At 43.0% G+C, this 13,724-nt stretch overlaps 1 protein-coding gene across 3 annotated transcripts in view; it reads right to left on the bottom strand.

Annotated features, from left to right (window-relative positions):
- The window catches only part of LOC139631353 (reelin-like), a 90,291-nt gene extending 77,422 nt beyond the window's left edge, over window positions 1–12,869 (bottom strand). For all 3 annotated transcript variants that reach the window (XM_071495565.1, XM_071495558.1, XM_071495550.1), the window contains exon 1: window positions 12,295–12,869. In XM_071495565.1, the coding sequence (XP_071351666.1) occupies window positions 12,295–12,547 (253 nt within the window). In that variant the 5' untranslated portion in view covers window positions 12,548–12,869. The remainder of the gene's footprint in view (window positions 1–12,294) is intronic.
- Between the last annotated feature and the right edge of the window lie 855 nt (window positions 12,870–13,724).

Genomic DNA, 13,724 nt, shown 5'->3' on the forward strand with positions numbered 1-13,724 from the left:
AGATTGGCTTTGATAGGGAATCATCTCTTTGGGCTTTCAGCATTATTCATAGGCTCATCGTACATTGGCCTCAAACAGCAATCCCATCTAGGTACTGATCTCTGCTAGGAGACTCTAAATGGGATTTGATAAGCTACAGTTCTGTTATCTGGACTTCCTCTTTATAAATGTTGAAGAAAATATGATAGGATGAGGGGAGACAAGGTAAGAAAGCACTGTAGGTGTTAAGAGCAAAAGATAATCAGAGACCTACAGCTGTGAGCAACAGTATCCTGCATAATTACTAAAAAAGGACATTATAGGCATTTCATAAAAACTTTCTGTGTTAAAGGAATATTATCCAGCATAAGATGCATAATTGGTGGTTACTGTGAAGGGTTATATTGTATTAGGGTTCAGGAACACCATGATTTTTTCCCTCTGTTGCTTGGTGACTGCCAGGACTGGAGAGTGAGCTGTCCTTATGATCAACACCATGTGTTCTGCAGACAAAGAAAAGGCTTCAGCCATCCAGGCCTGACAAGCATAGCATTTCCATCGCTTATCAAAGCCATACTGGACATGCTAACACACTATCAAAAGCAAAGTTGTTTAACATGAGAACCATGACCCAGATAATGTCAACAATCTTAATGTCAACTAACACAGGTTACAGGGTTAAGTCGCCACAGCCTTCCTCAGGGAAAATCCATGGAATGTAGGAAAACACTAAAACACCAGTCTGCCTCAAAAACTGGGGTAGGTGCCAGACCACAGCTCCTTACACACAGCAGAGATGCACAACACAAACCCACAGAAATACACTATAACAGTAAAGATACATGGCAAGGTCAATGACATAAAACACATCTATCCATATGTGTAAAGAGACACCTCAGCACATGCTAACCTATTTGCACAGAAACATACAAACACACATAGCCAACCCGAAAGCCAGCTGTAAAAGTACACACAGACAAAATGCAGACATTGGACACAGACCAACACTGTTGCATAACTCCCTTTCCATCTCACCTGCTCTATTGGGAGCTGCCCTGGTAGGAACCAGGAAGGGGGTAATGAGGGCCAAGCTGTCAGCCACAGCCTATATAACCTCACTGCCTGCTATGTCCCTCTCAGGGACACCAGGCTACTTAGCCTATGTGACCTACATCTCCTTCCCACAGCTGGTCTGTCCCCCACTTCCCGGAACCTCCAACAGCCCATCGCAAACTGCTTCACACTGGACTGAGCCATAACCGGAAGGCATCTGTCAAAGCAAGGCCTTGAGAATTTGCACAAGGAAGAGCTGGGATTTGTACAGACATTCAGAAGGAAAGATGCTATTGTCAACAAGTGACACCCTTTCTATCAACTTTAACCTGCCTATCCAAACAATGTATACCCTCAACCACTCAATACCGACATCATTCTGACCTAAAGTGCTTACTTTAGCTATTTAACATGGCAAGCAGAGAGGGTCAGCATGCATCTAAACAATAACATAACTGCATAACAGCCACTCACAACCATGGTATTATTTAGGTAAACACCCTGGCAGATGCCAACAGTAACTTGATCACTAGATCTCTGCAGCACAATGGCCAAAATGCTAAGATTTTAAAGCATCCAATTTCCCTGCACTGATGTTGTGGAAATTTTTCCCACAGGCCATCATATCCAATATCTGATATGAGAGTGAGCACCAAATCACCTCTGTCATTAAATCTCTGTTCTTTCCAGAGGGCATGTTAATAGTTCAGTTGGAGGGTAGAACTTTTGGTAATGCAAGGTTGTTGTTTACTTTTTGACCCACTCCTTAAACCCTGCCCACCTGTACTGGAGTCAAATTATAGAGGGAGTCTAGTCTATCATCGTTTTAGTTAGTAGTTGGGATACACAACATGCACCTTTCCTCACATTAAAAGAGAGGACTGGAACAAACCTAATTAATGTCAATGTCTTTGAGCCACTTAGTGTATATTTTATTCAAGTGACTCACAGTGCTTCTATTTTTTAAATTTGACCAAGCAAAATGAAATAGCCTAAGAAAATTAAGTAAAATATACATATTTTAATATTCAACTTTAAAAACATTATATTTTTAAAAAACTGTCCTAGCATTTGTTTTTCTTTTTTATGAATTACCATCCCTGTATTTCCAACATTGCATAGTCTAGGCTCACGAAGGCTTATGAGATAAAAGAGAATAAGTAAGTAAGTTAGCACCAGGTGCACCTGCCCTCCTCTTAGCCATCCTCATGGGCTGACACTTCAAACTGCAGTTTTTATCAGCATATCAACCTGGACTTTTGAGCAGTTTGAACTTCGCAAACAGTAAGAGACATGATGCTCATTTTAAGTTGGACAGCAATTGTTTAACGATGTTCCAAAAACAAGACAGCGTTTCTTACACACAATATGCAATACATACATACAATGCAGTTGTGACTTCTAGGGGCCAATGGCAAGAGTGGTATGGTTTCACTGGATTCTAGGGCTGTCACTTTTGTTTATTTGAAATTCAAACAAAAAGCTATTTAAAAAAAGTAATTACCTGTTAAATGCTGGATTACATTCAAATTACATGCCAGTTCGAATTTGTTCTAACTTGATTTTTTGAAAGAGTTACAGTTCTTCACTTATCACCAAAATGGGCCTCATGGAGATAAAAAATATTTTTGTGTGTTTAGCGCACAAACGAGCCCAGCTACCTGTGCCCGTAACATAATCACATCTGTACCCAGTTTTGAATTCTTACTGCCCTAAAACATCTGAACACATCTTCCTTCTGCAAAACCAGACATCTGCTCTGCCTGTTAGCACATACTATTGTATGCACATGTATATACAGGAGCAAACACATGCCAACCATGTTCCAACAATTACAGATATAATAGCTCTAAAATGAAAAATGGAATTGCCACTTTACAGAGAGATTCACTTTACATCTCCACTCTGTGGGTCCTTTTCACCATCTCTTTCACACGCAGTTTTCCCTCTTATTCTCATTTACTTTTTATCATTACAGCACTTGTTCTTATCTGTATAGTTCAGAGACATAAAAAGGTCAACACTAAAAATAAATCTGGTACAATATAGAACATACAAGTTTTTTGTTAGTTATCTTTTATAGATGACACTTCTTTTATTCAGAGGAGTAGTACATTATATAATCATGTGTAAAAATGTTAACAGATCAACTTATCCAAATGATTTGTCATGGATTTAGAACAAATCAACTCATGTAATATGGGTCTCCTTTAAATTAAATATTTGATCTTAAAAAATGACAGAGATGTGGTTGAAAATCAACAGTATAGCTGTTATTCAGCTAGGAAATTTAAATTCAGTTCTCAATTTTAAAGCAATCCTAGAGTTTGGCAAATTCTTTAAAGAACTCAAAGACGTCCTGGGAGCTGGAGAGGAAGGCAGGATATTGTGCCTCACTATTTTGCTCTCCGCTCCCTGCTCTTTCTTGGCGTGAAAATTACAGATTATGGCCAACTAAGTGAAAAAGTACTGACATTAGTCAAAGTCTGACATGCCTCCATAGCTTTTGGGTATGAATGTTTGGGTGGAAAGAGAGTAGCACAGTTGTGTGGAATGGGCTGCATAGAGCAGAGAGGAAAGATTGATTTCTAATTAACAAGCTGGTTGCAGTAATGAAAGACTAGATGGTCTCTACTGGTAGTGGATCAATGGGGAGCATTTCCCTTGACATCTAGTCTTAATCACACTGGCTCAGCTTGGCAATAATGCACTCATTGCTGTAATTAACACTGTCATTGCCCCTCCATCGCCCCTCTCTCATCCCATCTCTTTTCTGTCTTAACCTCTACCTCAGACCTCTGCTTTCACTTCATAGCAGGAATCACTCAATGACTCGATCACTCCGTTTCCTCTGCTGTCATGACATAGTGACATCTGCACAAATGTGTTGAGTCACTGACAAAGACATTGTGATGCTTATGTTCAGAGGGAGTGGTCTTTGCTAAGAAGCCTGTATTGGTATTTGTTATGTTTGCAACCGAAAGGGCTGCATTTATGAATCCTGCAGTTTTCAGGAGAGGTTCTGTGGTATAGTTGACCACTTAAAATATGGCCCAGCCTCATTGACAGCCCCAAGCACACAATCACCTTTGGTTGCAACATAATTCCATCTACCTTGATAGAAATATATTAGTTATAGGGTTCCTTATTAACTTTTTGGTACTTCTGCATCATGTCTGTGCCCATTGTGACTCCTAAACACCTTTATCTGGTATGGATGCCACTATACGAAAGGTTGAATGCAAGATATTTTCCATATTTTTCACTGAGGGATTGAAAGTATATGATATATAAGCAAGACTGCCATCTCAAAAGGAGGCTGTGGTAAATGCTGTGGTGTGGTGAAGAGCTACTCTCATTTCATATTCTTGGCCCCAGGGAAAGGAAGCACTGAGCACCAGGTGACAGACATGTTCCAAGCTCCACATTAATTTTTGAGGAAAAATTGAAATGAAGGACAGAGATCAGCAATTGAGAGAAGAACACTGTCCTTTACATTGGATGGACACATTCAGTCTCCACAGAGCACAATGAGGCAGGACGATTAAGTCTCACTCATTCGTCACTCCCTGTAAGGCAAGGTACAATCAAACACCTAATCCACTGAGGTGTAAAACACACTGGTCTACTGGGTACTTCTTGCTTCATGTAATATGTCACTAGTTCAATGATCCCATTTCAAGAGGGCAATTACTACTCACGACATGTGAAAGGTAAAGGCAAGCTTGCATGTTCAAAATCTTTGCTGATAAACCCAAAAAGTAAGATAAATGTACCTAATATTTTTGTTGTCTACTGGGAGAATCTCTGTGGATGTTCTAATCCTGAGTCAGAGCTCCACAATGACACATGGACCTGTGGGGGGTGGATGGAGGTTTGATATATGGGATTTCACAACAGAGCATTAGAGGAATGAAATATTTTCAGGGGCCCTGTAAACACCAACCCCCTCAACCATGCTGCCACTTTCGGAAGGAAAATGTTTGAGCTTGTGTGTGTGTGTGTGTGTGCACATGGATGTATAATCTGGCTTTGCCAGCCTGCTATGTCTCTCTGGGCAGAGTGGGTCTGGTTGTTTGAAAAAGGGCTGGTGCTGAATGGGGGGTAGGGCTGGGGCTAATTCGCCTGTGCCACGCATCGTGTGCCCAGCACCCAGCCAGTTGCACCATGCCGCCTCCTCTGTAGTGGGTCCATTGGAGCGCTACAAGGCCCTCTGAATGCTATCAGCACAGACGACACACTGGCCCCCAAGCAGGGATTACAGCTCTCTCAATGAAGTCGCCAGAAGGAGGATCCAGTGCAAGAGGAGGAGAAGAAGGAGGAGGAGGTACACAATCCTCCAACAGGAGCTCTATTCTCTAAAAGGAAGAGGCTATCGGCAAAGCTGACACGCCAATCAACAGTGGCTGGGAAACCACCCCATGAGAACAACACGTCCAGCGTGATATAGGGAGGAGGGAAGACAGATTTAAAAAGGATCCATCACTTTTCAAAATCCGGCTCAGAGCCACTTGGTACTCCTTAAGGACAATGAACACTGGCCCATTGTTATGAGGTAGATTGGGGGAACATTAGCATGAGTTTGCATAGACACACGGAGCTCTTACTGTCATATGCAAACCTGATGTTTGAGCTTTCTGAAAAGTCGAAAAAAAAAAACAACTCTGGAATTATGTTTACAACCTGTTTGTGAGTTAAAAGTAGACATCAAAGAGGCAGAGGCAGAGGAGTGGGGGGTGGGTGGGAGGGCCTTTATGTGCCAATAAAAAATTATTTAAATAGACGATGGAAGGGTGCGTCCCTTGTGTTTTCTATTGGAAAACTTAGACAGCAAATACAGTGCGGTTGAGATTCATCCCCACCCTGAGGGTCTACAGTATGTTGTGTGGGCTCTGTGAGCTGGTGTTCTGTTTCCCACTATGGTTTACCATGAGACTGATATATTTACAATGACTGAAATACAGCATTCCTCATCATACTTAATTGTCAGTAAAACAGAATTGAGAGTAAGTAACCAAGAAGAACAAAACCAAATGTTTTGTGCTTCAGGCATGGAAAAACTCATGTCACAATATTTTGGATGGTTTACATGTTGTTAATGTTGTGCTAGGAGTGGAATGTGTTTGTGCTTGTGCGGTCTAAAGCTTAAATCTCCAGACACCTGAAAAGGGACACAAGGGAAACACAACAAGCATGCACATACTAGGACGGCGGGAGTCTAGCATCTGCACACCCGAGCTTGCATTATCAACAGAGAGGCACTCCAAATCAGGCAAACCCCCAACAGGGAAGCACACACTCCAACATCCTGAAAATACTTACGCCCACTTGTCTGCCCACTCATGAAAGTTACTGAAAACACAACTCACATTTGCTTGTTAAGAGCTTTCTTGTTTTGGCTGGGAAACGAACCCGTTGAGGAAATTGAAAATAAAAAATGTAAGAGCTCCTTGCCGCTTGCCCAGATAAGACTGGCACAGACACACACTTCTGCCTGGCATTGATCCAGTCACTGCCTTCATTTTTAGCTCTTTCTACCACACCTGGCACCATGCTGCCATCATTCTGGCACCGCCCTGGCAAAGGCTAACAATGTCACTGTTATCTGAGGCGATTTGCCGTGCTCTGATGCAGTAAATCAATTCTCCATAAATGTAGCATATAAGTGGCATCTGGCCCATCTCAACTATCACACCTTGAAATTCTCCATAGCTGCTGTATCTCAATGATTCTTCAAGAAAACACAAAGGTAGAGACAGATAATATGCCTGTCACTGTCAGCCTGTTGTGGCATCATTACATTGTCATAAGTTTGTAAAGTATTTTATAATAGCAAGAGCGTGTTCCTGTGAAAACAACTTGACACAGTTATTTAGCACCTGACAGGAGGAAAATACCAACCTCCTGTTCATGTTATCATGTCATATCCTGTTGTAACATTGTCACAAAGAATTGTAATAGCCCGCTGATCAGGACATTTGTGTTTAGCCAGTGGAACATCTGACCTGTCTCTGTGTCATGATGGATCACCCACTAGGAGCTGAGTGCTGTGCGCATGGCCAAGCGTGCATGTGTGACAAAGGGAAGATTCCCAATGAATATCCATTCTCATTTCTCGCCCATCTGCTCCCTCATATAAAGGAAACTGGCATATCTCAGTGAATACAATGCTCTTTAAATGGTTCATCATTCAATGTCCACAAAGATAGAACATCCAAACACACCCAGCAAGTCCATACAAACAGTAATACACTTGACACACTTCCCTCTACTCAGTGAAGTGACCTATTCAGACAAAGCAGCAGGAGGCAGAGAGGCTGAAGAGCTGGGAAGCTAATGAATGCATGGGTTTGGACCACTTGAAAGTGCTAGTTCTATTCGCATGTTGCTTTTCCTTTGCTCACAAGAGAGCCCCATTAAACCATTAGCCCCGATCCCCCCCACTCTTTCCTCACTCTTACCTCGTTTTCAGTGGCTCTGCTCCCCTAAACTGGATGTCTGCATGAAAACTAGGCCAGTCTTTTGATGGTTCACTGACCAATGCTTGCTGCACCATAAGATATACTTAAGAGTTTTCCTGGTCTTTTAAATAGATAAATGTAAAACACTGCAGTTAAGCTGAACAGAGAGGTAAAGAATACTAATCTGTTGGACAGGAAGAGTAGTGACCAATCTAATCACTCTGCAGGAACAGAGCTCCAAGCAATGCAGCACTGACAAGAAGTGGTCAGAGGTCAGAATGCAGACTCTTGTTGGTCCCCCCTGAGGTTAAGTGCTGCAGAAGGTGATGATAACATCCAACGGGCTGCTCTAAGTCACAGCAAACTGATGCCATTTTGGCATTCAATCTTAAAACAAAGACGTCTGTGAAGACTTTAAGATGGGCCATGTGTTTCCATGATGTCTTGCTGTGGCTTTACTGATATGACCTGGTGTATGTTAATATCTGCTTTTCCACAACCCTACTGGGGCCTTGTGTCTGTGACCTTCACTTAAACATGGCTCAATTGTTGTTCTACAGGCATCAGTCAAAAGCACACTCACAGAAACAACTCCCCCAACCACGACAAGTAATCAACTTTGCAGATAGATAATGGCCTTTTTCCCATTGCAAGGCACAGTGAGTTGTTTCTGTTGGCTGGCAGGAGAGCTGCTGAAGTAATTCACAATGTCTAATCTGATAGGTTATCATGGGAAGAGCTGATGGCATTTTGTGGGGATGAATTTATCTCCAAGTTCCCATTAAGAATGTCATTTAGTGGCAACGTCCAAATCTCCTTGAAATGTTGATTGTTTCTCAGGCCTCTTCAATCATTTGCACATGAAAAGGTCCATGGAACAGGGACTGCAGTAGAGACCATTGACAGATTAGCAATGGCCATTTCAGCCTGTGCTGTCAGCTACTTCTCCGAGCAGCTCTCTTGTTTTACCCTCTGTCGCTTTCCCTTGCACCACTGTTTCGCCTCCTGTTTTCTATTGTGGCAGTGTAGTAGAGACACACTGCTGAATTGTTTGGTTTTCAATAGTGTGTAGGAACAATGAATATGGTGAGAAGCAGAGCTACGCTTACCAACCTGAACCTGCATGCCTCAGCAAGGACTTGTGTGAGTGGCTCACTCAGTGCTTTGCTCTGACACCAATAACCCTGCATATGGAAACACACACAAAAACTCTACACTCTATGCAAATGCACATCCTAACAATACAAACTCAACCTTTTTAAAATAACAGACTAATTGACACCAGCCATAACAATGCATTCTATCCAAACATGCGTATGGTTTGAAACCACTGGCATGATAAACACAACTGTAGCTTTCATCTACAGTGTCTAACCATCATTACACAGCGGTATGAAATTGACAGAAAAAAAATGGTACAAATTTCTTGACATACAAAGACACTCAATCAATCTCACTGGCCCCATTTCTGCTCATGCACCTCCATTTTTCCAGCTATTCTCCACTGACTTCCAGAGGACATTTCACTGCCGTTCCATTCCCTCACCAATCTTTTCCATTGTGCTTTTTAATCTGACTGCATAAGACTAGAATGATGTCCCTTCTTCTCATGATTTGAATCCAATGTGCTCTACTGGAAAGGCCATGTTTTCTGATACCAAAACAGTACGTTTGGAGGAATTTCGCCTCGTCCTGTTCCCCCACTGCTGTGTCACCATCCCTTCTTGAACACTGCTGTTCTTCAGTGAAAACGAACATGTCAAAGCAGGGAGACAAGAAATAACAGGAATGAAAAACAACACTTTGATTAACTGTGTTTAAAAACAGGGCTCTGGGTTATGTATTGTGATGCTGCCTCCTATAAACATGTGGTTGCTGTATGGAGGACACCTCACATTCCCACAGCAGTGTTAAAAGAGGGCAGACACAAAATGAAAGAAAATTACTTAGGCATTACTGAACCAAAGAACTGCTTCCTGAGTGTAGCAAAAATGGTTCAAAAGGGTCATTTGATTATTTAGAGGACAGGCTCAAATCCCAGAGTGACCTTACTTCTTTTTGCTTCTCTCCCTTCTGAAAGATAAGGCTATATGTAGGCAGTAAGAGTGTGTGCAAGTGACACTTGGTTTCCATTTGTCTAGTACAAGGATTGACCCTAGTCTGAATGCAAGCACACAGAACTCCACAAATCTTTTCATTTCTCCTCCTTCCGTTTCCCAGCAGTTCAAAGTGTCTCCGCAGTATTTCTGTTTTCATTTTGTCTACTATGACCCTGCCAATACACCCACCCTCTCAAACATTTCACATTCAGAGTAACGTAACCTCTCTTGGTCATTTCATTCTGATAGCTAAACACAGTAATCTTGTCTACAACACACACACGCAAAGTATGCTGCCCACACATGGTCTTATCACTCAAAAGCAACAGAGACGCCAGAGGCAGTCAGGTCAGATCAGAAACCCAATTACTGTACAACAAATTGGCCACACAGAGTCGTACTCTTGCTTAGCACCGAATGCTGAGGTGGTTCTTTTAGACACTCACCTCATGTCTCTTTTATAGGGGTCATCTGTCTCTTATTTTTCTAACTTTTCCTCCCTCCACTTGCAACCTCTCTCCTTCGCGCTCTTTCTTCAGTTTTCTTTTCGACAGCCCTTCAACCACACGGCCAGCATCTCTAATGCCTTCCGCCCACCATTTCCACATGCAGCTCTTTCAGTGGTTAGATCACACGTTGCTTTTAGAAGATTAAACCAAATGTAATCCAAAACTAAAGCCCAAAGAGTGCATAAAAACAATGAGAAAAAAATAATTGACTAAACCAAATAAAAGAAGTATGCTGAAAAACAAAAGTTAATTTGCAGAAATTAGCAAAAAATGTCTCACAAATACTTCCCTTGCCCTTTTTTTCACGTCACCAAAGGATGAGCTTTACTGTTTTTCCCTTTCTACTTTGTTCTACCATTCTTTTTTCAGCAGAGCAGGCAGATACATGTCAAAACTCAAACCAAGTCTGTATATTTACCACCCAATTCCTGCCACAATGAGCCAGGCCATGGCCGTGGTAAGAACATGTAAGGATTGGTGTAACCATTAAGGTTTGAAAGGATGAGACAGGGAGACAGACAGAAACTGGGATTACTCCTGATTGCACGACTAAGGACACAGCCAGCCTCATTTTACTTGCTTACTTGTCATTTATCCATCCATCCCCAAGAAAACAAGAAAACCCCAGAAATTTAACAATGAGCTGCCATCATGTGCCAAAACATGGCATGGAGAAAAAAAGTGAGCAGCTTGGAACCCTGTCATTTTTTCGTGCAAGCCCTGCTGCTGGTATCTTATCAGCTCAATCCTCTCATCGTCATTTAAATCTCCCCCTACTCCATCCGATCCCAGCCGTGGCCCTATTTAAATCTCTCCCTCCTCCCAGTCCACCACATTTCTAATGCTAATTATTTAAACCTCTTCGTGCGCTCTATCCCTCCCATCCACCAGCTAGTTATTCAAATCTCTCCCCACCCGCTCTTCCTACAAGCCCGGCCCCAGTTAAAAGGTGCTTGACTGAAGGGTTGATCTGGGCTGTTGTTTTCAGACAGAAGATAATATTGCTTCTTCCAGACTCCTCTCCTTTTCTGTTCTGTTATCCTGGCCTTCTCATATCCTTTTTCTATCTATATACAATTACACCGCTGCACATATCCTTTTTGAAATCAAGAGGTTTATTTGCCATGATAATGGAATGCAGTTTTTAACAGCGCAAGAACAGTGTAATAAATCCACTGTTTGCCATATGAAATTAGATAGCATACAACAAAGACAGGGTAAGGAAAAGATATTAACAATATACACAGAATGTTTGTGTATTTAGGAAGGGAGATATAATCAGTAATATATATAAAATATGTATACATCCAACTCTTAGAGAATAGGACAGCCGCATGGGAATGTGACCTTAGTCGGTTTGTGGTGGCCTGTGTGGGTCACTGTCCCCAGTGTTAAGTGAGTGGTAAGAGTGAGTGACTGAGCAATGGTGACACAGTTTGGGAGGTCAGAGAGGATCTTTTTTTCCAGGACCAGGTGCCAGCACATCAGTGTGGGAAAGAGGACATTAATCTCCGTCTCCTCATACACTCTAAGCATGGTTTACAGATTTCTTAATTTTTATTTCTATCAGTCAGAGAATCTCTTTCTATGGTGCTCTGTTTGTCCATTCGCACTCGCAGTTTTCGCACTCTCACTCCCATTCAGTTGGAGGGATCTTGCTGTTAGTCCTGTGGAGAAGCCACCTACACATGGAGCATCAGGATCACAGCTCAGTAAAACACCAAAGCTGCTCACAGCACTGAACAGGAGTCCCACTCAGCATCACTACTTATAACAGTTACATAAATGATGGTTTCCAACAACAGCCACCCCACAAAAACTGCACACTTCCATATGCACACACCACAGCAGCACATCATGTGTGAAGCAAAACACCTGCAAGGAAATGTGTGTATATGAGTTGGTTTTATATATTTAATGTAATGTATCTTACGCATCGTAACAAATTTAGCAGAATTTAGTAATGTGTATTAATCAAGAAAACATCCACAATTTCAAATTGAATTTCTTTCACAAAAGGAAAGCTGTTTTAAAATAATACAAGTTGTGTTTTCACAACCAAATTTACAATCGGATCAATTCAAAACACTTGTTTTTGTGTTATTCATTACTGATTAACAAATTGCTGAAACAATAGATTCCATTCTCATCATGCATTAAAGAAAAAGTGGACACCATAAGGGGTGTGCTCACCTTGGTACTCCTGTCCAGGGGTGTAGGCAGTGGGGCTGCCCGTAATTTGGAGGGTGAGTAGCACCTCTCCCCCACCTTCTGCCACCCCTGCTCCCTCCAGCTCCCCATGATGGGTGCACAGGAAGAAGAAGGGGTTGAAACGGGGGTAGAAGCTTGCAGGGGGCGCCCCGAAATCCATGCTGCTGCTCCCCAAGACTAGGGCCAGCAGGGCACAGCCTAAGGCACCCCCGAGAGAGGCCCGCACCATGGCCATCTGCCCTCGCCAAGGGAGGGACTAAGGGAGTGCAGGTGGGTGAAGAGGTGAGGAGAGTGATGAGTGGGAGCAAGGCAGGCACAGGTAGAGTTCCAGAGGACAGCTCTTGGAGTCCACAGATGAGTCGAAAGTCCAAAAGTGCGTGCGTGAAAGTGCGTGTCTGTGTGTGTTTGTATGTGTGGGATTTATGTGTGTAAGTGTGTGGGCTTGGCTGTGAGGAAAACTGTAGAGCTCTGTTCTTCTGCTTCCTCTCCCTGTCCTACCTTCACTCTCGGGGAGTTCAGAGCTTCGCCTGTGCTGTCCTGCTCCGGCGTTTAAATACCTCACCCCCTCCCTCTGTTTCCCTCTCTCCTCCCACCCTCCCTCCCTCCCTCTCTCTGTCTCTCTTTCGCTCTAACACCAGCTCCACGCGTGCTGTATGCACTCTATGAGACGGCCTCCCTCCTCTCTCTCATCCAGCTCTTTTCTCCTCCCTTTTCTCTCTCTGCCAGTCTATCACTGCCTTTTTCCTTAATCTCTTCCTCCCCCTCTCTCCTCTCCTTCTCTTTACCTCTCACTAAACCACTGTGTTACTCCACATTGCACTCTTGTATCCCTCTCCTGAGACCTTGGCTGTCTTATCTCTATGCATCTGTTAGTTTCCTCATCCCTAACCAGCCCTCTGACAGATCCCTTTCACTCTCCTCTCTTTCCTTTGTCTTTTTGCCCATCCACCAGACTGTCTCCTCCTCTCCCACCCACTATCACACCTCCTTTCTCCCTCCCTCTTCCGCTCTCTTCACCTCCCTCTCCTTCCCCGTTTCTGCTTCTCTCTGCTTCTCTCTCACTTAGTCCCCCTCCCCTCCTTCACTCTCCCTCTCCTTCTTTTTCCAACCCTGTACCTCTCCGTCTCTCTTCTTGTCTTCAGCAGCGCTCAGATTTGTTTTTCCTCTTCACTACTGTTGCTTTTTTCATGGGTTTTCCATCAGAATCTCCTTTTCCACAGGATTCTCCAACTTTTTTTCCCTTCTCAGAGCCCCCCCTTGTGCGCCACCTCTTTGCTCTAGATTAACCCGCCTCTACACTGAAGACACCGGCTATAATGCTTCTTTCTCTCCCCCACCACTCTCTGCTCACCAAATGATGGATAAGTATTTCCCTAACACCCTGCACATCCCCCCCTCTCTCACTATGTCCT

Source organism: Trachinotus anak, unplaced genomic scaffold (genome assembly GCF_046630095.1).
Source record: "Trachinotus anak isolate AG129_WGS33_773 ecotype Australia unplaced genomic scaffold, CSIRO_AGI_Tana_v1 ptg000002l, whole genome shotgun sequence".
Taxonomy (NCBI): domain Eukaryota; kingdom Metazoa; phylum Chordata; class Actinopteri; order Carangiformes; family Carangidae; genus Trachinotus; species Trachinotus anak.